Genomic DNA, 27,901 nt, shown 5'->3' on the forward strand with positions numbered 1-27,901 from the left:
TATTTTTAGTAAAGTGTATAGTGAATACACTATTCACCCATTCATCTGTTCCTTTATTAATTTAGCAAATGTTTGCTGACTGCTTACTATATGTTAGACACAGTGTTAAGTCATTATATATAATGGTGATGAATGTGAGAAAAAATCTATCTGCAGAGCTTAGATTCTAGTGAAGAAGATAAACAATACACAAGATAAGTAAGCAAATCATGTTGTAAGCTGGAGAAAAGAAAGTAGGGCAGAACAGAAGTTGTGTTGTAGGAGAGTAGAGGATTTTACTTTAAGATAAGGTTGCTAGAATTATTCATAGTGGCTCCATATTGGAAAGTACCAAATGTCCATCCACTGCTGGATGGATCAACAATGGAATATTAATTAGCCATAAAAAGAAATGAAGTAGTGATTCACACTGTAGTATGGCTCAACCCCAAAACATTATACTAAGTGAAAAAAACAGACACAAGACACTATATACTGGATGATTCCATTTATGCAAAAAGTCTAGAACAGGGAGATCTACGGAGACAGTAGATCTGTGGTCACCTGGTACAGGGTGTACAACAGCCATCAGCATAAACAGGCACAGAGATAATACTAGAGTGATAAAAATTATCTGAAAATGTTAATGATAATGGTTGCACAACTATGGAAATTCACAAAAAATACTGAATGGGACATTTGAAATGGGCAAATTATATGATACGTAAAATATGCTACAATAACGCTGTTGTTTTTAAAAAGGTAGCTAAGAAAGGCAACAGTGGAAAGGTGGTATTAAAGTGAAGATTTAAAAGAATGAGCCTAGCAGGCATTTAAAGGATGCACACTCCAGTCCATGAAATAAAAAATAAAGGAGGCAAGCATGGCTAGAGCAAGTGAGCTAAGAAAGGAGCCAGAGATGAGGTCTTAGGTCAGAGAGAAATGGAAACGATGAAGGGCCCTGCAGTAATGACACAGAGTCAGTTGTCCTCCATCATAGTCACTATTAACAATGGACGGGGCCTTAGCCACTGTGGAAAGCTAAAGGGAAAGGGCATGGGGAGGGGTACGAAGACTAGAAAGGAAGAAGCAAAATAAGCAACTGACATTTGATCACTGGAAGAATTCAGAAGAACCTGTGGATAAATTACAGAACAAAACGTAGCCAAGTTGCTAGATACAAGGTCAAAAATTATCAATGAACTGCATTTTTATACATCTGCAACAAATATTTAAAACATTTAACATAAAGAAAACCACTTACACTGACAACAGATATAAATTGCCTGGCAATAAGTGTACCCAAGATTTTCAAAAATATGATCAAACAAATATATTAAAAACATCCATGCATTTTTTTTTTTTTTGCTCCAGTGCTGTGCTATAACTCAACCCTCTAGCTCCCAGAAAGGTACTCTTGCCCATGAGTAACATCCAAAATCTATTTTCTGTGAGGGCATAACAGTAGAGAACTCTTCTGCCATCTTGCAGGCATCACTTTAAAGTATTTTGGTTTTAGAGCCCACACTTTTAATGACAATGTTAGGCTAGTCAGATGAATGAATGTAAGAGTAGTAAGAGTATCCCCAGGCAAAAACCACAGAATAAACTATGTACCTGTATACTAAGAAAATTCTGGTTTAAACTGCCATCTATCCCTTACTTGGATTCCTATAATAACCCTTGATTGCTCTTGCCTTCTAGTGCATTCTCTGATTCATTCATTCATTCATTCAACAACTATTTAATGACTACATATTCTGAACTGCTTTGGGTACTGGGACATAATGAAGAACAAAACAGACAAAAATAACTGCTTTTATGGAGCTTCCCCTCTCAACCTGGCAACCCACCATCTTCCTAGCAGAGATTAGAGAGATTATAGACTCCCTACTTACAACCTCCCAATGATTTCTCATTACACAGAAAAAAAATCCAGAGGGCCTACTATCGTCTACAAGGCAAGTCCTGGCTGATTTGGCCCCAGCAACCTTTCTCTAACTGCACCCTTATTTACCACACTTTAGATGTACTTGTTTTCTGGTCCCTTGACCCCCAGGCCTTTATACATGTATTCTTTTGGTCGTATACCATACTTCTTCATGTATAATGCGCACTTTTTGGCCAAATTTTTGCAGGGAAATATAAGGATGTGCATTATACACGGGTAGTACTTGAAATATTTTGCATCTGTTCTTATATTTTGTAATTACTTGTTACATAAAATTCCTTGTATCATAATATGTTCAAAAATAAATGCTAAATTTTCTTTATAATACAAAAAAGTACTTAAATATAAATAAGTAAATAATCACATTAAAAAATTAAAACAAAAGATTCCCCCCCCCCCAAATGTCTGGTTAAAAACAGGAAGTACATTATATACGGGAGCACACTGTCCAGGGTATAATATGGTGCTACTTTTTACCGAATCTCTGCCTGATGATCTGCCTCTTATCATTCAGCTCTCAGCTGAATGACACAGTGCCTCAGAGTGGCCTACCCTGACTACCCATGGCCAAAGCAGGATCTTCCCACATGTTCTTATTTTTATTTCTTCAAAGTCCTTATGAGTATGAAGTCAACTCATTTGTTTACATGTTATCTGTCTTGACCAACTGGAACACAAGATCTGTGAGTTCAAAGACACGGTTTCTCCTTCATTACTGTGGTAGCCCCATCCCCACTGCCTAAACCAGGGCCTTAACAATAGATGCTAATACCTCTTGACTGACAACATTATCCTTCGATAAAGTAGTTTCTTCTTTGTAACCTTTTCTACTCAATCTACTCTCCCTCCCACATCACTACTGCCTATCTGTACCAGCCCTCAACAGAGAATTAAAGAATAAGAAATCAAGATTCCAAAACACAATTAATGCTATTTATATAACAGTTAGGTTACTTTGAGTTTAAAGAGGGTTTGGGTTAATACCTTAAGAAGGTACCATTTACTGCATTTCTCCATAGATTATCAGATCCTAATAACTTTTGGATATAATGCTTTACACTGTAGGCAGTCAATAACTATTTCCAAAACAGGTAACATTGCTCTACTTGTCTTATTCTTTTACCTTTTCAGAAGCCTTTACTATCAACTACTACCTCTCAAATATAGCCTTATAAATAATTAAACAGGCTCTAGTGTCTATCTTAAAAACAAACATACCAAAAAAAAAGAAAAAAGTCCACTGAACCTTATTTTAACCCCACATAACACCCTAGCCAAGTTCCTCAGAAGCACAATTTTTGGAAGACTTACTGCCTCCCTTTCCTTCCTAGCATCTTTTTCAATTTTGCTTCCTTCCCATCAAGCCACCAAGCAAGCTCTCACAAGCTCACCAATGACCCACCCACATATACAACCATTATTACGAGTCTGTGTACCATCATCAGACTCCAGCTCCTCCATTTACAGAGCATGTGACTTACCTAGGACAGTCACCTCAACTTTCCAAGCTGCAGTAACCCACTGCTAAAACTGGGTGACAAATATGATCTCCCTACAGGGTTCTTTGGATGACTGGGCAAGATACAAAAGTGAAACAGTACAGTGCTTAACACTGTAGGGTAAGTATTTAATAAATGTTGGCTGCTATTACGCTTGTTAAGTGATTCCTTTCAAGTCTTTTCTATCCTCGGTCATAGGTCCTCATCTTCTACTGTCATACATCCTTTCACTAAGCAATTCTGTCCACAACTGGTTTCAATTAGTATCATAACACTGATGACCTACAAATTTGTATTTCTAATTCAGAAATCTCAGGAGTTTCAGACCCACCTATGTTCAACTACCTCCTTAACATGTCCCTTTGAACATACCAAAGTCATCTCTAAGTTGACCCAGCACTCTTAATCTGCCCTCTGGTACTTGTCATGTCATCCCTCACTCTCTTTCAATATCGGCAAAACACCAGTTGTGAAAGTCAGAAATAGGGGAGTCATTTTTGACATATCCCTGGACATTTTCTCATATCCTTCCACATCTAACTTCTCTACAATGATAACTCCAATTCAATGTATCATCTCTGACTTGAAAAAGCCTCTTAACTGATATACCCCCTCTAAACTATTCTCCAATGATCTACCCTGAGTCCTTCCAATCCTACGAAAAACTGTTAAGAGTATACTTCAGTTATACCTTTTATAATACCTTATATACAGAATTAGCCAGACCTGAGATGATTCTCAGAGTATTAAGTAAATCTCTATGAATCTAAGATTATTTTCTAGCTGTATATCCTTCCACAAATTATTTAGCCTCTCCAAGCCTCAATTTATCTGCAAAACAAAGGCAACGGTGCTCACCTGTTTTTTCAAGAATAAATTAACAGCGGCAATAAGAAACGTAATTAAGTGCTTGCCACTTACTGAGGACTAAATAAGTGTTAGCGATTGAAACGAGCTGAGTATAACTTTTCTATTGCCCACGTTCTGGTGCTTATGTCTCACGCTGCCTATTTTAAAACTCTCCTCACCAGTCTCACCCACCTTCAAATGCCCAAAGCCAAAACAAAGTATGGTACACTTTACCTGACTTTTATTATTGAAATAATAATCAGGTAAATCTTTTAGTACTCTAGGATTAAATTAAAGATCAGGACCAAACTTCTTTAAGCCTGGCATATGCTATAGCTCTGGTCTACCTTCCTAAGTTCTTCATGTGCTTCTGATTCAGACTCACCAGGCTACTATCACAGCAACTTTACTGCTATTGTAGTAAATTCATACTACAGTACCACCTTAAATAGGCCTGCCCATATAATTTGGGATGTTTTGCCTCTGCCTGCGATGCTTATTTGTGCACTGATTATCACATTACTAGTCATCTCTATTTTAAAGAAGAGGAAACTGTAACTCAACAAAGTTAAATGACTGCTCAGAATCACCTAGGCTGGAGAATGGACAAGATGTCAAAGCAAGTATCTGCCTTTTGACCCAGCAATTCCACTGCTAGGATTATATCCTAAGAACCCTGAAACACCAATGTTCATAGCAGCACAATTTACAATAGCCAAGAGTTGGAAGCAACCTAGGTACCCACCAGTACATGAATGGACCAAAAAACTATGGTACATTTACACAGTGGAATTCTATGCAGCAGAAAGAAAGAAGGAGCTGCTACCCTTTGCAACAGCATGGATGGAACTGGAAAGCATTATGTTGAGCAAAATAAGCCAGGTGGTGAAAGACAAACACCATATAATCCCACCTTTAACAAAACCTAAACAACAAAACAAACAAGCAAGCAAAATATAACCAAAGACACTGAAATAGAGAACAGGCTGACGGGGACCAGAGGGGAGAGGGGAGGGAATTTCAAGGGAAAAGGGGAAGGATTTACAGGAACAAGTATAGAGGACACATGGACAAAAACTAAGGGGGGGGTGGAAACGGGAGAGAGGTGGGGAGCACTGGGGGGATGGGATGGGAGTAAAAAGCAGAAAACTGAACTTGAACAATAATTCAATTAAAAAAAAAGAAGTTAAGCTCTTCTAGTGAGTACTCTCATCCTAAAGATCAAGGAAGTCACAGACACAAGCTGCTCCTAACAGCTTGGAATACAAGGCTTTATTTTTAAATCACTGTCAGAATTCTGATCAAGTTGAGGACAGGAGCCCCTCAAACAGAGAATTCCCTTTTCTTTAAATCAAAACTATAACTAAGTTTGTTCTGTGTTTGCCTGCAAATCCACTCTAAGAAACTATCTTCAGCCTTCATTTTCATCATTATCCACAGGGATGTGAGATACAGGCCATACCAATGCCACAGTTACTATTATTGTCATACAGTGAAATCAAGCATAGTTAAACTGTTTAAAAAGAGACCTGTTGCACTGAGGACTCTTCCCAAGCTCCCTAACATGAGAGGTTGAAAACAAAAGGAAATCCAGGGATCCTAGGCCAAACTTGATTTTCCTTAAGACAACATTCACTTCTCTAGAGTAGGGCTTCTCAATAAGGGCACAAGTTGTAAAATTAGGGCAGATAATTTCTTGTTATGTGGGTCTTTATATGCATTGTGGGTTGTTTACCCTTTACCTACACGATGCCAACAGCATTCTAACTCCCAGTTGTGAGTTACAATCACCAGACACTGCCAAATGTCCTCTGGGGGCAAAACCGTCCCCAGTTTAATGCTCTGGAGTGACACCTGGCATATCATTTTTCTGAGAGGGGAACATTAAATTGGAAAGCGTCAAGCACCTTACTCAAAGAAGTTATGGGAAAAAAGAAGAGAGACCCCTATCCATTTGCACAGGACACCATTATAAAAGAAAAGAGTAGCTGTGGCTTCTCGATGATAATTTCCCATAAGGAAATAAATCCAGTAGGATTCGATTTAAGTTCTTTACCAAAAATTTCTAGTGAGGCTTCAAAAACAACCAAACATCTTAGACTGTGCTTCTGGATGTGGAGGGAGGGAGTGAAGAAAAGAATCTATGACTGCCCTGGCTGGTGTGGCTCAGCGGATTGAGGGCCGGCCTACAAACCAATGGGTCGCTGATTCAGTTTCCAGTTAGGACACTCCCAGTGGGGAGTGGGCGAGAGGAAATCACACACTGATATTTCTCTCTCTCCATTTCTAACTTCTCTAAAAATAAATAAACAAAACCTAAAAGAAAGAATTTATGACTGAGTCTCTACTTACATGGCTATGACTTTTGGCCTCTAGTGTAACAACCTAGTGACAGAGATAGTTCAACATGACACTATCCTACATTGCTGTTATAAATGAATATAACCTCTACTATTTCTTCAATCACCATCCAACTGCACACTAAAGATGTACATGCAAACGTTCAAACAATTCCAGGAAAACAAAAAGTTATAGGAGACAGAAACTTCAACAGCTACAATGCCAAAAGCTTAGCTTTAATGTTTCATAAAACAGCTCACTACCCTTGGCGGTTATTCCCTTACTGTTTACTATTAAGTGAGAAAGCAAACAAACTCAGACTCCTGTGGTAATTACCCAAGACAAAAGCTTTGGCAAAGGAAGAGTGGGGTGGTGTCTGCATGTGGACACACATCAACAACCAGATTTATGTTTTCAATATAAGAATATTTTTATCTTTACCTTAACTTCAACTCTGCTTGCTATATTTCACTATTGTTGATTTCACTTTTTTCCCTAGGAAACCATACTATAAGTTCTTGTGTTAAATATTCTTCTATATGCCCTGGCTGTGTAGCTCAGTAGGTTGAGTGCAGGCTTTGAATCAAAGGGTCGCTGGTTGGATTCCCAGTCAGAGCACATGCCTGGGTTGTGGGCCAGGTCCCCAGTGGGGGGCATATGAAAGGCAACCACACGCTGATGTTTCTCTCCCTCTCTTCCCCCTTGCCCCTCTCTCTAAAAATAAATAAATAAAAATCTTCAAATATCCTCCTATAAAAATCGAGCTGGGATGAAAAGTAGATAGTTGATATAAACTGTATAGTAAAGTGTCATGAGCATCAGATTTCCCATCTGTAGAGTGGGCATAAAGTTTACTTATAAAGTTGCTGTGAGGATCAAATAAAGTCCCGTGTGGCCAGTATTTGGGCACCTAGAATACACTCAATACATTATTACTATTGCTACTGTTATAACTATTATACATCAACCCCTCTGAAACTCTTGTTTATTACAAAATATCTAGGGAAGAATGCTGAATTTTTTAGGAGAGAAGCAAACACATATTAGTCTATGATAAAGCAGGGTACAGTTAAAAGAAAAAGTGAAGATGTGTGTTTTGTTTGAGAATTCTTGTATCAATCACATCTGTATCCAGCAGTTAATAATATGAAATTCAGTACTCCTTGCCACTGCAAAAAAAGAAGAAGAAGAAAAGATAGAGGAAGAAAAAAACCACAGGAATAATAAGACAGACCAGAAGAAGGGTAACTCATAATATGTAATTCTACAATGACACTACTCTCCTAACTCACTCAAGAACAACAGTATTAAGGTCAAATACCTTCCAGAGAAGCCCAGAGTTAGATTTCACTGTTTATCTAACTAATTACATTCCACTGGAAACAATTTTTCTTCTAAGCAGTTAAAATGTCTGAATTTCCCTAAGAAAATATCAATTCCTTACCAGAAATGTACCCCAAGGCAAGTACTTCTCAATTTTTATTTTATGGGGCAATAACGGATAGACGGTTGAAATGAAGTTGCTGAGAAATATACTTCCAAACACTGCTTTGAAGCGCCTCCAAAATACGTGGTATTAAGAAGATCCTGATAATGACAACTACAGTTAATTCATAAGCACCCACCCCACAGAGGCCAGGCAGCAACACTTCCCCAGTTGCTGGCCTTCAGTTGGCTACTGGTAGGTACATCGGTCAGAAAACATGTATTGTACAGTCACGAACGTTCCAGTAATTAAATCAATGAGAGCTAAGGACCTTGGGGGTTCTAGTGCAATCCCTTTCATTTTACAGAAGTGCTTAACCTTAGCATTTTGATGTGAAAGCTCTCCCAAACCCAAAGCTCCTGATCCCAGGTGCATATGCTGTACACACACTCCACCAGAGACCAGGGGGCATGGACCCTGGGTCACACTGCCTGCAATCCCACCTAGCTCTCCCAACTGTCTGTGTGACCTTGAACACCTAAAGTTCAGCGTCTCTCTCTCCATCCAAATCTGCAAAATGGGAGCCAGAACCCCAAGATCTAGGGCAGTTGGGAAGAGTTTCCGTGATGAGCCACGTTTCAAAGCTCCCGTGATCCCTGGCCTGAGCGCTCGGCCCGCTGCCCCCCGGTGCTCGGCGCTCGCGGCACCCACCTGCACATTAGGGAAGGCGGTCTTGAGTAGGTAGTACATCTTGCGGTTAGACAGTACGTCCCCGCTGGTCATCTTGTCGTCGGCTCCCTCGCGCGTCTTCCCCTTGGACTTCTCCTCCAGGACGTTGCTTTCGCGGACGCGCCTCACTTCGTCGCCACCGCGGACGGCAGCGAGCACGGACACGGCCAGCATCTCGCGCAAGTCCACGGTGCCGCCGTCGGCCACGGCCACGGGTCCCGCCACGCCACCTCCAGGCTCGCTGCCCAGGCCAAAGAGACTGAAGCGGCCGGCCAGGAAGCCCGAATAGAGGTGGTAAAGGACGCCGAGCCCCAGCAAACAGAACACGGCCACCCCCAGGGGGGACAGGCGGATGCCCATGGGGGCCATGGCACCAGAGGCTGGGCGCTCCGGACCGCGGCCTTCAAAGGCCTCCCCGCGCACGCTGCTGCCGCCGCCGCCGCCGCCGCGCTCCCGGGCCAGGCACCGCGCGTACTACACCGGCGCCCGCTCCCCGGCGCCCGCGCGCTCCATAGCTTCTTCCGGGAAAGATGAGCCGCGACGCAAAGCACACCTTCGCAATCCTGCGCGCCCAACTCCCCTGGGCGGCACAGCCCTGACTCCACTTCGGGCCAGCGGGTGTCCAGTCCACGTTAGCCAACTGCCGGGAGGTGAAAGGGTAGCGTGGGTGTGTATCCGGGTTACGCAAGGGGGCGGAGTGAGAGTAAGGGGCGGGGCAAGAGGGACACCTCCCTTGGGGCGGGGCGGACTGCTACGTGCTCTTAGAGGTGTTGGACTGGCTGCCTCTTTATTGGGGTCCCGCGTTATTTCTGTTTTCAAATCACTTCTGGTTGTGGCGAAGCTACACTCCAGGAAAGGATAATGAGCGCCCTGTGAACATGTAATCTACCTTTGAAAGTTAATATGTGGCTGCAATAAAACCACATTGACAGTATTGACTGTTGAAGAACGAAGGAAAGTAAGTCATTTTTGAGAGAGAGCTGTAGGCTTTTTTCTTCAGCGCTTGTCTTTTTAAATCGCCTCTGCGCTCTTGCAGGCAGAACAGGAGGTGAGAGGTGACCGGAGGAATTTTACTTGCTTCTTTATTCTGTTGGCATCTCTTGTAATTTAAATGCTTATGCATTTATATCGGTATGCATAGATACCATGCATTACCTCCACTGAACAGTATAAACCATCCTCTATGTTAGTGATTTTTAACCTTTTTCATTGTGTGGCACACCAAAACATATATATTTTGCGGATCTGACCCCGCAAAAAGTATAATTTAGATTCATTCATATCGAATGGCTATCATTGTGTTGGCCGTTGTCATTTTTTTTTTTTTTGTATTTGACAGTCGAGGGGAAAAGAGGTCAGTTTTAAAAAGCAGGTTTTAAAAAGGATTTCCACCTGTGAACCAAAGAATTGTGGTTCGATTCCCAGTCAGGACGCATGCCTGGGTTGCAGGCCAGTTCCCAGCAGGGGACGCCTCAGAAGCAACCATACATTGATATTTCTCTCACTCTCTCCTTCCCTTCCGCTCTGAAGAACAATAAATAAAAGATCTTTTTTAAAAAAAAGTATCTGCAGCCCACCAGTGTTCTGGGGCAGACCAGGTGAAAATCACTGCTTTGTATAGCTGAAAAACATGCCCTGATGCTGGGCTTTCATAATGAAAATAACACTCCAGCCTCTTTTCACTTCCAAGGATACTTACCTTTTCCCCAGAGGTTGAGGAAGAAGAAGAATTGCCTGAGCAAGAACATTTGCTATCAAGTTTGTCCCAGGATGTTCATTCAAGCTAGAATACATAGTCTTTGAGTCAACATAGACCTTCCAAATGTACTTACAGCAGCATTTAATAGAAATGACTTCTACTGTGCCACTGATCTTAGCAAAAATAGTGAATACTTAAATTTTAATTAGTGTTGTAATTAGTATTGATAAGTTTATCTTCCATCTTAAAAGCGAATATTATGAGGTGCAGTCTCATTCTAAAATGTTAGAACATTTATATAAAATGAACTTAAAATGTAGCCTATTTTACTGTTAATAGCCAAAAGTCATGGGTTTTAACTGGGCTTTAATATTAATGAGCCTATTTAATAGTTCATAAATTCTGAACTTCCATCGCTAAGAGAAGGAGAGAGGGAGAGAAATATCAATGTATGGTTGCCTTTCATGCACCCCCTGCTGGGAACTAGCCTGCAACCCAGGCATGTGCCCTGACTGGGAATCGAACCACGATATTCTGGTTTGCAGGCCCGAGCTCAATCCACTGAGCTACACCAGCCAGGGCGAGAAAAAGCTTATTTTAGAGATGAGCGAGTCATTAGAAATAGCCTGACCTTTACCACTCCCTTAGAATTCTGGGCACTTGTAGAATTTGCATATGGTTATACAGATAAATAAACACGTGGTTATACAGATACAATAAACAAAGACTATTGATTGCTTGGTTTCCCTGGCAGCAATCTGTAACCAGCTTAAAAGTAATCACAGCACAAAATCCAGTGCAAATACAAATCAATGAACAGTTCCTGGAATGTTGGTAGCACCAAATCTTAGGAAACTGGTACTGTCTTTGTCAGCTTTGGGAGCATCTTCAAAATCGAACAAAGCTTCTTTAAGAAGGAATCTAAAAGTGAAAGTCACCAAATCCAAGAATAACTATAAGGATTAAGGGTTGAAGTATAAAGGCAGGAGTTCAAAAGAACTACCCGAGCCCTGGCTGGTGTAGCTCAGTGGATTGAGCACAGGCTTGTGAACCAAAGCATCGCCAGTTTGATTCCCAGTCAGGGCACATGCCTGGGTTGCAGGCCATATCCCCAGTATGTGGTGTGCTAGAGGCAACCTTACATTGATGTTCACTCCCTCTCTTCCCCATCTCTCTAAAATAAGTAAATAAATTTTTTTAAAAAAGAACCACCTGAAACTGCACTATGAGGCCAATAAAACGTATGAGTTGGGTAGTAGTTATGAAAATATTAAAAACATCATTGGAAAACTTCAGTAAAAATAAACCAAATATTGCTTTCCAAGGATATTGGGGAAAAAACCTTAAGCCTTGGTCACTGTGACGCTATATAAAACATCAGTGACACAACTAGAGAGATGCTAAAAGCTCTGGAGCTTGAACACTACAATAATAGGATTTAAGAATTGAGGAAGAAAATGTCAAGGTGTGTGAGAAGAAAGAGTAAGTTTAAAGATCACAGTTTTAAGAGGTGCTCTACTGCTCAGGTAATAATTGATAAAAGATAACATGTGGCCATGGTTGGTGTGGCTCAATTGGTTGGAGTGTCATCCTGTAAACTGAAGGTCTCAGGTTCAACTGCTGGTCAGGGCACACGCCTGGGCTGCAGATCTGGTCCGTGGTCAGGAGCATATGAGAGACAATGAATTGATGTTTCTCTCTCACCTTGGTGTTTCTCCTCCTGTCTCCCTCCTTTCCCCTCTCCCTAGGATCAGTAAGCCTGTCCTCAGGTGAGGATTATTAACAATTTCATGACAAGAAAAAGTTTATCTAATTACATGTGGGACAGTGATATTGTCTTAAAACCTCCATAGGAATTTGGAAGAAATTTGCTTTTTCAGTAACGAGTTGTTAGAACCTTCAAAAATGTATTTATACTGATGAAAATTATATGAAAGTAAAAGTAAAATAATTTGTGAATGTGTGGTACGTGAATTGAAGCAATCTGGTCTTTCAAAAGTAAGCTTTTTCTCGCCCTGGCTGGTGTAGCTCAGTGGATTGAGCTCGGGCCTGCAAACCAGAATATCGTGGTTCGATTCCCAGTCAGGGCACATGCCTGGGTTGCAGGCTAGTTCCCAGCAGGGGGTGCATGAAAGGCAACCATGCATTGATATTTCTCTCCCTCTCTCCTTCCCTTCCCCTCTATAGATAAATAAATAAAATCTTAAAAAAAGAAAAGTATTTTTTAAAAAAGCTTTTCTCTAGTTGTTGAAGAAGATGAGGACATCCTAATATTTTTTCTGTGTAAATACTGATAGCAACAGAAATTGACATACAGTAGAAACTTCTTTAACCACCTTCCACAGATCTGGCTTGCCAGACACTGCTCCCACTATTTGGGTGGTCACACCTGGTAAGGGCAGGTGCTTTTCGAACACCTGCCTCTTTTCACTGTCCCTAGTCAAACTTTATATACTTTTTGAGTTAGTTTTATTTCAACCTCACTTTGCCATTGGGTTATTATTATAAATATATATAAGTTAAATATTATGTAAAATAACTAAGTATGAGTGTAAATATAAGGCTGACAGCTTTAGATGACTTGATAAAGGCCAGTTGGTAAAAACAAAAATTGCCATCAAATTAGGTTTGGAGCAAACATTTTTGCTGATTGTGAAGAAAACGAATCAAAAGTTCAAACCGATGCTGAAAGCAAATTACTTGGCTTAAAACAACCCAAGCTGGTCATCCTAAATGATGTATTACTTATATGGTTGAAGTAGATGAATGACTAAAAAGATAAAGAAGGTGTGGTATATACACAATGGAATATTATTTAGTCCTAAAAAAGAATGAAATCTTGCTACTTGTGACAACATGGATGGACCTTGAGGTCATTATACTAAGTGGAAAAAAAAGACAAAGAAGGACAAATACCATATGATCTCACTTATTAAATGGAAACTAGAAAAACAAAATATGAATAAGACAATACAGATACAGACCCATAGATATGACAAACCAGCTGATGATTGTCAAGTAGGAATGTGTAGAATGGAAATTAAAAAAATTTAGGTCACATATTGAATAATTCCATTTATATTAACATCCAGAATAGATAAATCCACAGAGAAAAAAAGTAGGTTAGTGACTGCAAGGAGCTGGTGGGTGAGTGGGTGGGTAGGGGTTGGGGTGTGACTGCAAATGTGCCCAGAGCTTCTTTGTGAGGTGATGAAATGTTCTGAAAATAAAAAGTGTTTTTGAAAAAAGGAGCTGCAAGTAGTGAATATACTCAGAGAACAAGTACTTGCCTTATATTACGAGATAGGCAAATGATAATATGTGGACATCCTTTACATGTTTAAGATGTGTAGGTTTCCCATAATTTCCCACATTAATTGTGTTTTCTCAATTAACTGACCCACTCTAGTCCTGATTGCACCCAACAAAGGACCTCTTCTAAATGGATTTTGCTACCTTTCTACAAATACCATCTTTCCTTATGCTCTCCATATTAAGTGAAATAAATAGTACCCATTAATGAAATTATTAATATCTTAAATGATGAAGACATTTTGGTTTGCCTGAATGACTCCTGACCCCCAAATTTACCTTGGAGAAACTCTGCATGTGTGGGGGGCGGGGGAGGAGAGAGAGAGAGTGAGAAAGAGATGGAGAGAGGGAAAGAGAGAGAAAGGCAAAGAGAGAGAGATCTCCCAGTTAGTTTTCCTGTATTTTTTTCCCCAGGTGCTTTAGGAGGACAATATAATTAATTAAAGATTCAATGAACTGATGGCATTTCTTCATGTTTAAATAATAAACTTGCAAGAAGAGTATTATTTGTTGTCTTTCCTTAAATGATTCAACCCTGCAAACACAGTAATTCTGTTTTAATAGACCAGTGATACGGTATTTGGTTCTATCATTATAGTTGTATCTTTGGCAGCGCATACAATTTTGGGGACAATGGCTTTCATATATTAAGATTGTGGATGTTCTATTTCTAATATATGACCTACATTCATTCTTAAAATTGTTTGCCCCAAGATTTAGAAATATTCAATTAAATGAGTAGTTTTTTCAATTAACATAAAATAATTATTTTAGCATTATGAAGTTTTATTGTGGCCCTGGCCTTAGCAACAATAATAGTGAATACTTATTAAATAGAGGCAATGTTGTAGGCACATACAATAGAAAACTTCATATAATTTTTATTGAAATTATAATCCCTCTAAGCTGTATAACCAACATGAATTCAGAGAGGTATTTTATATGTCTTTATATTTCTGACATGACTCAGATCCTTTTTTGTATGCAAACACAGTAAATACTTATTGAACTGGACTTTTTAAAAAAGATTTTATTCATTTATTTTTAGAGGGGAAGGGAAGGAGAGAGGGAGAGGAATATCAATGTATGGTTGCCTCTCGTGTGTCCCCTGCTAGAAACTGGCCTGCAACCCAGGTGTCTGCCCTGACTGGGAATCAAATCACGATCCCTTAGTTCGCAGGCCCGTGCTCAATCCACTGAGCTACACAGGCCAGGGCCTGAGCTACACCAGCCAGGGTTGAACTGGACTTTTAAAACTAGTTTTAACAAAATTTTGTCTATCATGTAAAGGGTTTTTAAAAATATTGAACTTAACAAATGCATTAAAGATCCAACATTTATTTTGTGAGTTCAAAACATTTGTTTCACAAACATGTAAGTCAGCATTGTAGCCATGAAGTTGCCAAATATTTGTTATTTCTGTGTGCATTTTTTATTCAACTCAATTCTTGACAAAGCATCAATTAATTCAGTCAGTAATGTAAAATTTTCCACATTTTATTCTCTAAGTGATATGAATTCATACTACACATTTTGAACATTACCTACCTTAAACCCAACTTAAAATTATGTTCTTAAAACTCCATTAGGTTAAAAAATACAGCAAAGTATCTACAATTTTCTGGTCTTCAAAGAATAATACTTGAATGGATTCATCAGCCATGAGTAGAGTATGTAGTCTATGGAATTATGTTCATAATTTACAGTTGACCCTTAAACAGCATGGGTTTGAACTGTACATGTTTATTTATACATGGATTTTTTCAACACATATATTAGAAATTTTGGGGAGGGGACTTGTGATGATTAAAAAACTGACAGATGAATCTTACTGTTTTCTTTTCTCTAGTTTATTATAAGAATAAAGTATGTTAATACATATAACATACAAAATATATGTTAATCTACTGTCTTATGCTATCAGTAAGAATTTCAGTCAAGTGTAGGCTATTAGAGAAGCTTTTGGGCCCTGGCTGGTATGGCTCAGTGGATTGAGCATGGGCCTGTGAAGCAACGGGTCACCGGTTCGATTCCCAGTCATGGCACATGCCTGGGTTGCAGGCCAGGTCCCCAGTAGGGGGCTGGTGAGAGCCACCCACACATTGATGTTTCTCTCCCTCTATTTCTCCCTTCCTTGCCCCCTCTCTAAAAATAAATAAATAAAATCTTTAAAAAAAGAAAAGTTTTTGGAGAATCAAAGGTGGATTTTTGACTTCGAGGGGGTTGTTCAAGGGTCAACTGTATCTTATAGTAGTACTCCAATGTAGTACATACTGCTAGTACACGGATTTGGGTATTAGGTAAGCCATGTCATTTTGCTCAGAATAAAAGAACTAAATATATTTAGAAATATGCCAATGTTTTTAAAAATTTTGCCAATGTAAAAGATAACAAAAAATTTTACGTGTAGGCATAACAAAGAAAACCTTCACTAAACAATGTTTACCCTTACAGCATGAAATATACTTTTATATTTTATACTCCCCAAGTTCAGGAGAGAATTCTCTGTGTCTGTTTCTGCTTGTTTTTTTTTCAGCATAGACACTCCCTTTTCAAGGATATTGTATTTGCAAGAATGTTTGCTATACAAACATCCTTGAATGACAGAGATGGTATCTCCCTCCAGAGAAAGGGACGCATGTCTCATGTATATCAGCAAACTTACCACAATCATCAAAGATTTAAGGTCCCTATGCTGAAAGTTTTTCTCCTGGAATGCAAGCCACTGCGTGCATGAGTCTTAACCCTTTTATACCCTGTGGGAATTGGGGCTTGAGAACCAGATGCAAATGCTGACACCATGAATGCCACGGCTGCTTTGTCTCTGAGCCAAGATACTCATGTCTTCTGCCAGCATCCACACAACTGACAGGCTAACGTGTCGGCTGCAAGTAGGGTAAAATCTCAGACTATTCAGAGCTCTTGTCAGTCACAATTCCCATATCATCAATTAAGTCATAAAGCCAACTTTCCCAATTTATTTCTTCATCTTAATTGCAAACCATATAGAAAAATGATATTTTTTGCAGCTTCAACTTACTAATACCTTATTATGCAACCAGGTTTTCTAGAGGTACGTATTCTTATAGCAGAATGAAGTCTCTTCCTCGTCTGTCTTTATGCATGAGCATGATTCAGTCAGAGAGCCTCCTGCCTGTCCTTGAGGTGTTCATAGTTAGAGAAGACAAAAGGCACCCACATTACTCTAGGTGATGAACATTCATTTAAGAATGCAGGCGGTAATGAGGATCCCTGGGAACATACTCAGCAACTTAGAGACATTCTGTGTCTCAGTGCTTCTAAAACTGTAATGTTCAGCAGATTGTAATGTGCTTCAAGATGACTCACAGTCCTATAGAGAGTACAAAGCAGCTCCAGTGACCCATTTTCTCTTTCATGTCCCATGTTCGCACCACCACTGGGAGCTCTGATTGGGTCACACATACTGGCAGTGTTTCACCCTGAGTTACTTGTGTCATGCTGCAGTTCTGGCATACATCTATGGGGGTATCTTTGGCTCTCGTCAAGTCATTTCAGCCAGGGTAGCAGGGTTACTTTCATTTGAATTTTCTGCACACGGTAAAAGCCATAGCTACTGAGGAAGAATAGCCTGATGTTGTTTTCCTTTGAAGAGCTCCAGGGCAGATACAGCCATCATTGTCCCACGAATCTGAGTCCCTGCAGCAACATCTTATCCTCCTCGTACCTAATGGCAAAGCTACAAACACCTGCCAGGTGAACAACAAATCAACAAATTCTAGAGGTTAAAGCACTAGAGAGAGAATTCACCTCCATCTCTTGACTTTATTGGTGAGTAAACTGAGTTCTCCAAAGCTGGATCAAGAACCATGGTCTTCTACTTTCTGCTCAATGTACTTCCCACCTCATGCCTGGGTATGGGCAACATAACCCTCCTTGGGAAGACAGCAGGAGTGCTGGCTTGGGCTTTTAGCTCATGCCAAGTGTCTGTTCCATGGCATGGCACATTTTTTCTCTCTCTCAGTTAAATCACTTTAGATTTGTATATGATCTGATTCACATAGCATTTTTAATTTTCCTCACTTCTTGAATGTTTCTGAATAGTACCACTTCATTTTAAATATTCTCTCATTTCTACTTCATGAATGACTTATTATCATGAATAACTCAAAGAAACAAATTCCCAGGTTTTATACACTGAACATTTTTTAATCCTGGTCTCAGATCACCATCTCCGGGTGGCATCCTGACCAAAGAATAGGCTCCCTGATTTTTGCATATGCTCCCATAGCAAACAGTCCTTGTGTGTATCCCGTGATATTGTCACTACCTGAATACTTGGCTGCCTCTCGTATTGGGCTTGTGGACTCCTTGTGGGCAAGACCCACGTCTTACTCTGGTGTGATATCCAAGAACCTGGCACTATTCTTGACCCATGTTCAAAAAGTGGCTTATAATACATTTTGTTCAGCTCACCATATCTACAATGCCATTGCCTATCCCCCACACTCTTCTCTGAACCTCATTCATTACTTTTATCTCTTCTTACTCCATAGGTTAATAGAATAAGTGTAACAACCTTTCACACACAAAACCTTATTAAAGTCCAGCTAGCCAAAGGTAATAGGAAGAAAAGTAGGAGCTAGAGATTACTATGTACATTTAGTTTCAACTGTGCCTTTCTTTTTCTTTAAGCTCAGACTTCTGTTATTCAGCCTCTGAAAAGATATCAATGATACTAATGTATCTTTGGAAACATGAAATAAATATGTATTTGATGTACACAGAGCAAATCAACAAAGATAGTGAGTCCAGCTGACGGCTCCTAGTAAGTGGGCAAAAGGGAGATGGATTTTAACGATTCCTGATTCTTCAGGACACCTAGTAGGAAACGACCAGAAAAGTGCAATTACTGTAGATGAAGAACAAGAAGCCCTCGGGGACATTCATACGTCTATGCTCACATCCCTCTTCATAATGAAGGAAGGGACCAACTGAGCAGAGAAGCCAAGAAGAAGGGAGCTGACTTCGGGGATCCCTTCTATACCATGATTGTGGGACTGCTGACCTGACTCTAGATAGCAGACAAAATTCAGCAAATAAAACAGTTAAAATTTGTGAATTTTATTATATACAGATTATACCTCAGATGGATATTTTAGAAGGAAGGAGGAAAGGGGAAGAAACCAAGTCAAGAAGTAGATCCACACATAATGTTAGTGAAACTCTGGAGACAGAATCAGGTAGTTGGACAGAGACGACTTCCGTATTGCTGCCAAGATCGTGATCTGCTGTAACTGCATGTCCCAACAAGATGGTCCCAGCGCAATGTTTTAAGAAAATAAGAAATGCCTTCTATTTCTATCTAGCACAGTCTGCAGGCCCATTCTCCCCCACTGACTTGTATAAATATCAAATAAGGGAGAAAAGATCGCCTTTCTACCAGCCCAACTAGAATGCAGATGAGTAGGGAATGGCAAACTGATGTACCTCTTGAAGGAGTACATGGCAAACGAGCATAAATAATCAGGATCAGCTAAGTTCCCAGTCTGGCTAGATTTGTGACCCAAGATCCTTCAAAGAATTACCCGGATAAGGGGAAGTAGAGTGACGTTTAAAAGTGAAGTCACATGTGGATGTCGGTCACAGCAGGGCTGCAATAGGAGGAGGTTTAAATGCACACTTTCTAAACCAGAGCTCTCAAGGCAGGCTTCAGTCAAAGCTGAGGTGTCCAAGAAAGGGGTCGGTGATTGTGGCTGAAGAACGAACAAAGATGCAAAAGAAAAGTCAAGTGTTTTGTTTTCCCCTAATAACAGTTTGAGATTGTAAGCAATGGGTGCTTCTTTGTTTGCCGAAGCTGTTCTCCCTTCTGCTGTGCACCCTCCTGCCCTTCTTTGCCTGGCCAAGTCTAAGCAGTCCTCCGAGCCCATGAAGTTGGCCTCTTCCCATGCCAGCCTACTCTTATCAGCCCATTCTCTGAATGTCTATTGTGCTCCAAATCTTTACTGTTCAGTTTAGCACTGTGCTGTCTTCCTAATTATTTATGCATAATATTCATTACACTCCACCAACATGACCCCGTCTCATGCAATCAAAGAAACACAGTCTAGCAACTGAAAGGTTGTTTTCCTCAAATGCTCATTTTTTACTTGCATTTCTCATACACTGTGAAGGCCACACTTTTCTATGTACTTTCCTCAGACACTTGGTATATATTGTGTTCCTTATGCTAGTTTGGTTGAGGAAGGCCCTTTCTCAAAGATAAGAGACTCTGGGTCAGGTTGCCACTATCCATTGACCTTGGACTGGCTGAGACTGGGAGGCTTCTTGAATTTGCACACCAAGTTACCCTGCAGGAAGAGGCAGGCTGCGCCCTGCTTCCTTTCCTCACGCTCTCTCCCTTGGCAAAGCTTTTGTTTTTGGCCTCTGGGCCACTGTCCTGTGGTTGTTGGGGAATTCTCAATGACCAAGGATGACATCACCTCCCACCGCTTCCCTCCAGGGGCCCTGGCCTCAAAGCCAGCTCCCCACCCCTGTTTACATTGTCTGACCTGACCAGCCTAACTGGGTAGTGCCAGCTGGCACAGGTTTGCTTTTCACTAAATGTGTTTTAAATTGAAGTTATTTGTTTTATTTATTGGAATGATTAGTTAGTTCTCAAGCTTGTGATTTAGTCTTTCTTTATAACTTCCACAGCACCTGGCACAGACCTGGCCAGATGACTTGATTACATGATGCCTTGTGCCTGGGAAAACAGAGAGGGGCAATGCCCAGTTGCATGAACCGTATGTAATGGGGCCATTTAAATTAGGATAGTGTTAAAAAAGTGAAAAAGTCATACAAGCATAAACAGCCCTAAACCAAAGCTCTGGGCTGAGGCATGTAGTGTCTGTACTTTTAACCCCAAGGCGGTCCATTTCATATTCAGGTAATTTTAACCAGGCTTCAGGTCCATCCTGTCACACCTAAATGCCATTACCGTGGCTGGGGTCCACTTGGATGTTTGGAGCACGCGGCATATCAGTTGTTAAATATTTTCAATATCATCACCATTTAGAATGATCTTTCTTTTATGAAACCAATTTCTAACTTAACTCGTTGGTTCTAATCTCTCTTTGAACTATGCAGAGGCAATTTAATTCTCCAGCACACATTAGGCACACATAGCATCCACTTAAATATTGAAGATGACTATTTGGTGAAGTCACTGATAAGCTTGAAATAAAGCTTTAGGCAATGTAAGATTTTGAAAATATTGTTATAGCTTAATTAGGAAATTAAATGTACAAACCCCCCAAACTCCAAAAAAATAGAAGATATCATTGTATACTTATTGATCCTTTAAAGTAGAAATAATTTTCTTAGATTAAAACACATTGGAAAAAAATTGAATAATTTAAAATTTTTAAATACACTAAAATTTAAAGCTTCTATTAACAGAATAATGAATAGTAACAAAATAAAAAACATTTGGCATAATTATGTCATACAAATCAATATGGAAAACATTAAGACAAACTGGCCAACTTATGTAAAAAATAATTCACAAATGTGGAAATATAAGTGGCTAATAAACTTGGAAAAGTGGTTAACTTCACAAATAATCAGATATGCAGATTAGATAAAACAAGATACCAAATGCTAAAGGTTTGATAAAACATGGATTCTTAGGCATTTCCCAGTGCCAGAAAAATATTAAAAAACAATTTAGCATATGTACGAGGAGAACATGCCTGTAGATAGTGCTTTGATTAAATGAATTGAAAAAAAGGCTTCTGTATACAAATATATATCTTAGTGCTATTTACAATGTGGAAAAGTTGGAAGCTTTCTAAATCTTCAGTAGTAAGTGAGTCAAAGAGCATTTCTAACAGACCATTTTTCTTCTCGCTCACCTTCAGCTCAGAGGACCAAAGAGCTGAAAGTTGGTGAAAAAACCAAGGAAGCCAGCTGCTTCAAGAGTGAGAGTCACACACAGACACACCCCCCACAGGCACCTTCGGGAGGGTGTGAGCCAGATGGAAGAGAATGAGGATGACTGTACAGCTGGGCAGTCCTCTTTAAAGAAAGTGAAGACTGAAACGTGTCCTCAGAAACCTGTCAGTTTTGTGGGTAATGCCAATAATGAGTAGGTGGAAATGAATTAGGATATAGTAAAGGTTTTATCTGAGAGGACTGATATCAAATCTTGGAGTTTGTGCCAACATCATTCATCTCTTTAATGATGATAACGCAATTCCCTTCATTGTACATTATTGAAAAGAGCTCATTAATAATCGTGGTACTGATTACTTGAGAGAAGTTTAACAAACCCTAGAGAAGCTATGGGCTGTTGCAAAGATTTGTAGTACAATCCAGACAATTAAGAAGGAGGGGAAGATGTATGAATGCTTGTTAAGAGCCTTGCTAAACTGCAAAACTTTTGAAGAACTAGAAAGTGTCACCGCCGTATACAAGGGGGTATCCCCTAAAAGCTGCGATTATCTTCAGGAGGGCAGGACCCTTGTAGTACAGGCTTCTGCCACTAGGTGAGTGTTTTGGGATCCCAACTGTGTCAGTGCACCAGCTGGCATTGTTGTGAGAGGCTGCATCTGTCTTCAGTGAATTTGTTTGAAGACTCTTTCAGTGAATTTGCCCATTTCATAGTGGGTGATTTATGAGCACACCTTCCCACTCTGTGCTGAGTGTCCAGAAGTTTTTGACCAAAACTGGCATGACTCCCATGTCCTACCCTTCCTATTCACCCAATCTCATCCCAAATGACTTCTTTTTTGTTTCCTTGGGCAAAAAAGTCCTCAAAGGGAAGCAGTTTGCTGAGGTGGAAGAGGCAAGACAAAACACAGCAGAAGCACTAAAAGGCATCAGAAATGAGGAGTTAAAAAACTTTTTTGAGCAGTGGAAAAAAGTGTCTCAATAGGTACATTGCATCAAATGGAGAGTACTTTGAAGGTGACTAAAGTTTAAACATGTAAGACTAAATACGGAATTTTTATGAAATAAATTATCTGTTTTTAGGTCCCTCCTCCTTGTAAAATTGGAAGCAAATACAAAGCCCAGCAAAAAAGTCAGTTTAGATTAGAGGAAACAGCCAGGACACTGCTTGAGAATCCACAGAAGCTCAATCTGCTGTCTAATATTAAACCCAAGGTATAGGGCTTTTGACACTCTAGGACATTGAAACAGGCGTGCAGCATATTTTAGCAGGTATGATTGCTAACGACAGATATACACGTGACTTCAAACAAAAATTGTGCCCAAATACATATAGTTCTATTCCATCATCTCCAGCAAAGTGTTCTTTAAAACAGTAAATGAGAAAGATGTTGATAAGTTTCACCTCTACCAGAATTTTTTCATGCAACATGAAAATTATCCAACGTCAGATTATCAATTATCAATTATCCAATTGTCAGATTCTGACAATTAACTGTGGAGAAAACTTGAATATACTACAGTCAAGTTCAACATTCTTGATGAAGTTAACAATGAATTCTGCCCTGAGAAGTGTGGCTTAGTTGGTTGGGTGTTGTCTGCAAACGGAAAGGTCCCTGGTCCAATTTCCACCAGGGCACATGCAAGGTTGCAGACTTGGTCCTTCATTGGGGTGCAAACAACAGGAAAATGATCCAACTTTCTCTCCCTCTCTCTTTTCTTCCCTTCTCCTCTCTCTAAAAATAAATAAATTGAATATTTTTTAAAAAGCGCAAATTCTGTAGGTGGTGCATCCAAAACAAGTGGAGACCATATCACTTTGCAAGACAGGAGTTAATGAAGATCCTATTCAAGTCAATGGATGATTCTTTTAATGCTTTATTTATCCTCTCTTCTGTAGAGAATTCAGAGCCAAATGAACATTAGATGCAGAGAAGGAGTCAGTAATGATGTTCGGATGGAAACTTTGTCAGCTCCTCTTAACAAGCCTAGTTCCAGGGCTTGTGGATCTTGGTTATAAACATGGTTGCAAATTAGCTATAATTTCTATAATTTCTCTTACCAGTCAGATGTGTTATACTATGTGGTTTGCTTGTATTGTGGACAAGGCTTCAAAGAGGCGGAGGAAATAAAAAGGCTTTTGCTGGATTTCAACAGCAGCACAGTGGTGATTGGGAAATGGAACTGCTTGCTGGGAAACAGAAGCTTACTCTTCTGACATGGTCATGAAAAACTGCTCTGCAATACTGGATGCTGTTCAACGTTTGGTCAGTGAAGCAGGAGCATTAGCCTACAGTGTCAGCCCTGGAGCTAACAAACAGATGCCAGGACTGGACATTCAAGGAGTGCGTTTTCCATAGCAAGTTGTATAGAAGATCCATTAGCGGAGCCGGTGAAGACTGAGTGCAACACGTCGGAGTTGGAATGTGTCAGCACCATGCCTCCCAGGCATTCCTCAAGACGACAATGGACAGCGTTGGAGAAGAGTGTGTCTGCTTTGTGGGAGTGGCTGTTAACATCTGTTCAGAAGTTTTGTAAAGGCGAATTGCAAGATTTGGTGCCAACTGAGCCAAAAATACTCGTAGTATTGAATGGCAAGAGAAAAACGGGCACTTCATCAGCTGAAGAAAGTGAAAGGACTGGACCCAAAATCTTTCCAACAGTGTGCAGAACTATCCAGCATCGTATTAAAAAACCTTGCAGTAGTCAGCAACTGAATCTGCAGACCCACGTCAGGGGGTGACCTCTCCTGCAGGTGTTGAGGTCACGAATGAGAAGCAGGGCAAGAAAAGCAAAACCGCAGCAAATGCTGTACGGAAGCCAGATCCTTTGGACCCAACTTGTATTCACCTGGACTTGTGTGATGTAGCAACAGGTTTTTATCATTCATTGAAGAAACACTGTGTGAGATTGGAGAGCCTGAAATATAACCAAAAGTGAAGTCCATTCCTTGAAAAGGAAGGAATAGAGAAAATGGCAGAAAGATTGCAAACAATAACACTTACCTCACAGATTGTCTTTGACGGTCCCAGCCAGCCCCAAAGCTTTGACTTTCAAATGGATTTTGATGAACTCAATTTTGAGAGAAACATAAAATCTGAGGGTTGGGGCAATTCTCACAGGCGAAGTTGAGAATGCCACTTTGGAATTTTTGTGGATATAGGAGTGGGGAGGGTAGGGCTGGTTCCCATATGAAATATAACAGAGGCAAAACTTTCTAACATGAGGAAGAGAAGGAGTCTGGACTGGGCCCTGGAGGACGGGTGGAATTCCAAGTACTCAACATTGACCCCCGACTCCCTGCGCCCGGATCTAGGATTGCTCTGGAAATCATTCAGATGATTGATTCAAGCGTTGCACTGAAAGCCAAACACTTACGTTAGTTCTTCATTTTCACAGATTGGCAAGAATACATCAGATGTTTGTGACTTCTGAAGACCAGATGAGAAAAAATTCACTTAATGTCAGAAGTATTTTCTGAACATTTCCTTATTTTTCTTAGTTGTGATATTCTTCCCCTTAAAGAAAATGACTAATAGACATCCTTATGTAACTTTACATAGTAATAATTTTCTGACAAAAATTTTACCTTTTGTAGCATACCTTTGGCATCTTTGGCATTTTGTGTAAGAGATTATTTCACATCTACTTCTCAGCTTGTCTGGCTGGACTCATACGGAATTGTCTTCTTGATTTGAATTGTACAGTGTTTAATTCTTCCTTTTTACAGATTTTTAAAAATCAGGACTTGGGGATTTGATTCTTGATATTTCCTTTGCCAAGAAAACCAAATATATACCAATAAAACAGATCCAGATGTGTTTGTAACCATCAAGCGGATGGCTCAAAACATTTCTCAGACAGATGCGTGTACTGATCACTTCAATAAAGTTTGTGGCTAGTGAAAAAATAGGTATAAAGTGCTTTGATTAAGTGCCTATTTATAGTCAGCACTAAGTAAATTTTAGTGTTTATACTAAGAATTTAATATGTATGTATGTGACTGAGTAAATAATTCCTAATTTAACGTTAGCTTGTCTTGTATGATTCCCTATTATTTTGGATCAAGTAGTCCCTGTAAATTCTAAGTTTCTTGAATCTGGAAACCGTGGGCTTTGTATCCTCCATAATACCTACAGACGCACTGAGCACACAGTGTTCATTCCATAAATACTTACTGATTAATTTAATGTTCTAGTGGTATTAAGTACTCCCCCTAATAAAATCCTGCAGTCTATTGGGAGACCATTCTTGTGGGCCGCTTATACTTTGTACATCTTTGGAGCATAAGCACTGAAGCTTTTGTTTTTTTTTGGTTTCTTTTTCAATGAAGTTCGTATAGTTGTTCAGCCTGGGAAATAGTGACAGTGACTCCATGGGAGCAGAGGACAGGTGCGTTTGCTGTCAGATAGTAAAGAGAGTATTGCCCTGCAGTGTAGCTTTGCTTGCAACCCATTATAAAAGACGAAGGATTTTTAAGCCCAGGGTTTCTCAGCTCCGATGCAAACCACTGAGTTCTCACATCCCCATGTGCTATTCCACCTCATCCTCATGAGATACCAGGGGCAGTTGGAAACACCAAGAACATGGCGAGTGGGCTGCTTGCTGGGCCTTGGGTGACAAGCTCCTTGGTCTCTGCTCCAAGAGTCTCAGCCTCCTGGCAGAACCCATGACACAGTGGCAGGCACACTTGGTAACTTGCAAGTAGAGTAGAGCCTGAGACCCTTCACCATTCTTGACATGATGTTGGAAAGACAAGCACATTGATTTAATTGCTCGGCTCTATATTTTTCCAACTCCATTTAGAGGCGTGGAGAACTAAACAAACAGTACATTCCATTTTCAATTCTCTAGGCACTGCATGTTAGAGTTCTAGTTCCTTATGTTGCCTTTCAATATTATTATTATATGATTTTGACCTGGAGAACAGGACACAGTGAAGAGATCAAGTCATTTTTCTTAGAATTTTGCTCTTAAACACGAGGACTGAGCCTGGGGACATATTTGGAATACTTATCTAGCTACATAGCCTGGGGGATGTACGTGGTTGGGGAATGTACGTGGTTGTGCATTTACCAGAGGGAAGAGTCCAGGGAAGGTGAGATGCTTTAAGAAGAAGGGAGCTGTGTTATACTTGAAGCCCAACAGGATAGGTGGCCAGGGTGGTGCAGGCCTCACCAATTCTGCAGTGCGGTGAATATTAAAGGAAGGATCTAAGGAAGAGTCTCAAATTGAAGTGAGTGGCTCCACAGAACAGTGTTTCTCACACCGTGGGAAGGAGTTAAATGCAGCAGAATGACTTAATCAGGCAGGCGGTTGCACTGGATACATTCTAAGATTTCCTAGGAGTTTAAGAGGGCTTCATGAAAAATGACTGTTTATGTTGGCTTAAGTTAATACCTGTAATGTTGCTGTCCATATAATTAATATGTTTTCCCTGTGCCTCGATAAACAGAAGAGGTTCTTTCTGTTTGAATTTGCTAAATCCACTGAGAGATGGTTTTGTTGACAAAGGCGCACTCTGTCACTGACACTATGTCTACGTTTTATAACCATGAGGCCAAGGTGTCTGCTACAGCATCAGAACAAAAGGCTCTCATTGGTCTATCCATTCTCCAGTGAAGCCACAACAGTCCTTAATTCTAGACAATGTTATTAACGATTTTCTGCATGCCAGACACTCTGCTTCGCCCTTTTCATGTCATACCCCATTGAATTCTCTGAACAAACCTCTGAATTTAGCACTACAGGATCCCATTTTACAGATGAGGAAACTGAGATACAGAATGTCATGTCGTTATCCAGTCACACACAGTAAGTACCAGAGGGGAATTTGGGCAGTCTGAGTTCTATGCCAGTGGTCTTACCAACTACACATTGAAAATGCAGAATCAGATGTGGAGAGAAAAAAAATCTAGCAAGTTGTTAAGGAGGAATGAAATGTGGTAATTTTTATAAGGTGTTAAAGGAAAACAGTCACATGTTTCCCCTCAGATATCAAAATAACCCAACTGCTTTGTTCATTTCTGCAAATTGGGATGTTAAAGCCCAGAGTCTGTAGGTTATTTTTAAAAATGAAGTATTTCACAACACTAACACAATGGAGACATTTTTTCCCTTTTTTTAAAGGAAACTTTGTTTTCTTGCTGACACTTTTTGGAACTTGCTGCTCAATGGGAAAACAAGCAAATTTAGAAAGCTAGAGA

General features: G+C 40.1%; 1 protein-coding gene and 1 pseudogene across 1 annotated transcript in view; one reads left to right on the top strand and one right to left on the bottom strand.

Annotated features, from left to right (window-relative positions):
- Positions 1-9,435, bottom strand: part of BPNT2 (3'(2'), 5'-bisphosphate nucleotidase 2) — a 36,458-nt gene extending 27,023 nt beyond the window's left edge. Inside the window, exon 1 of the mRNA XM_037028603.1 lies at positions 8,756-9,435. Coding sequence (XP_036884498.1) covers positions 8,756-9,142 — 387 coding nt within the window. The 5' untranslated portion in view covers positions 9,143-9,435. The remainder of the gene's footprint in view (positions 1-8,755) is intronic.
- LOC118974990 (S1 RNA-binding domain-containing protein 1-like) lies at positions 9,141-25,078 on the top strand (annotated as a pseudogene).
- The last annotated feature ends 2,823 nt before the right edge of the window (positions 25,079-27,901 follow it).

Source organism: Sturnira hondurensis, unplaced genomic scaffold (assembly GCF_014824575.4).
Source record: "Sturnira hondurensis isolate 20B ecotype Veracruz unplaced genomic scaffold, ASM1482457v3 Scaffold0020080, whole genome shotgun sequence".
NCBI lineage: Eukaryota > Metazoa > Chordata > Mammalia > Chiroptera > Phyllostomidae > Sturnira > Sturnira hondurensis.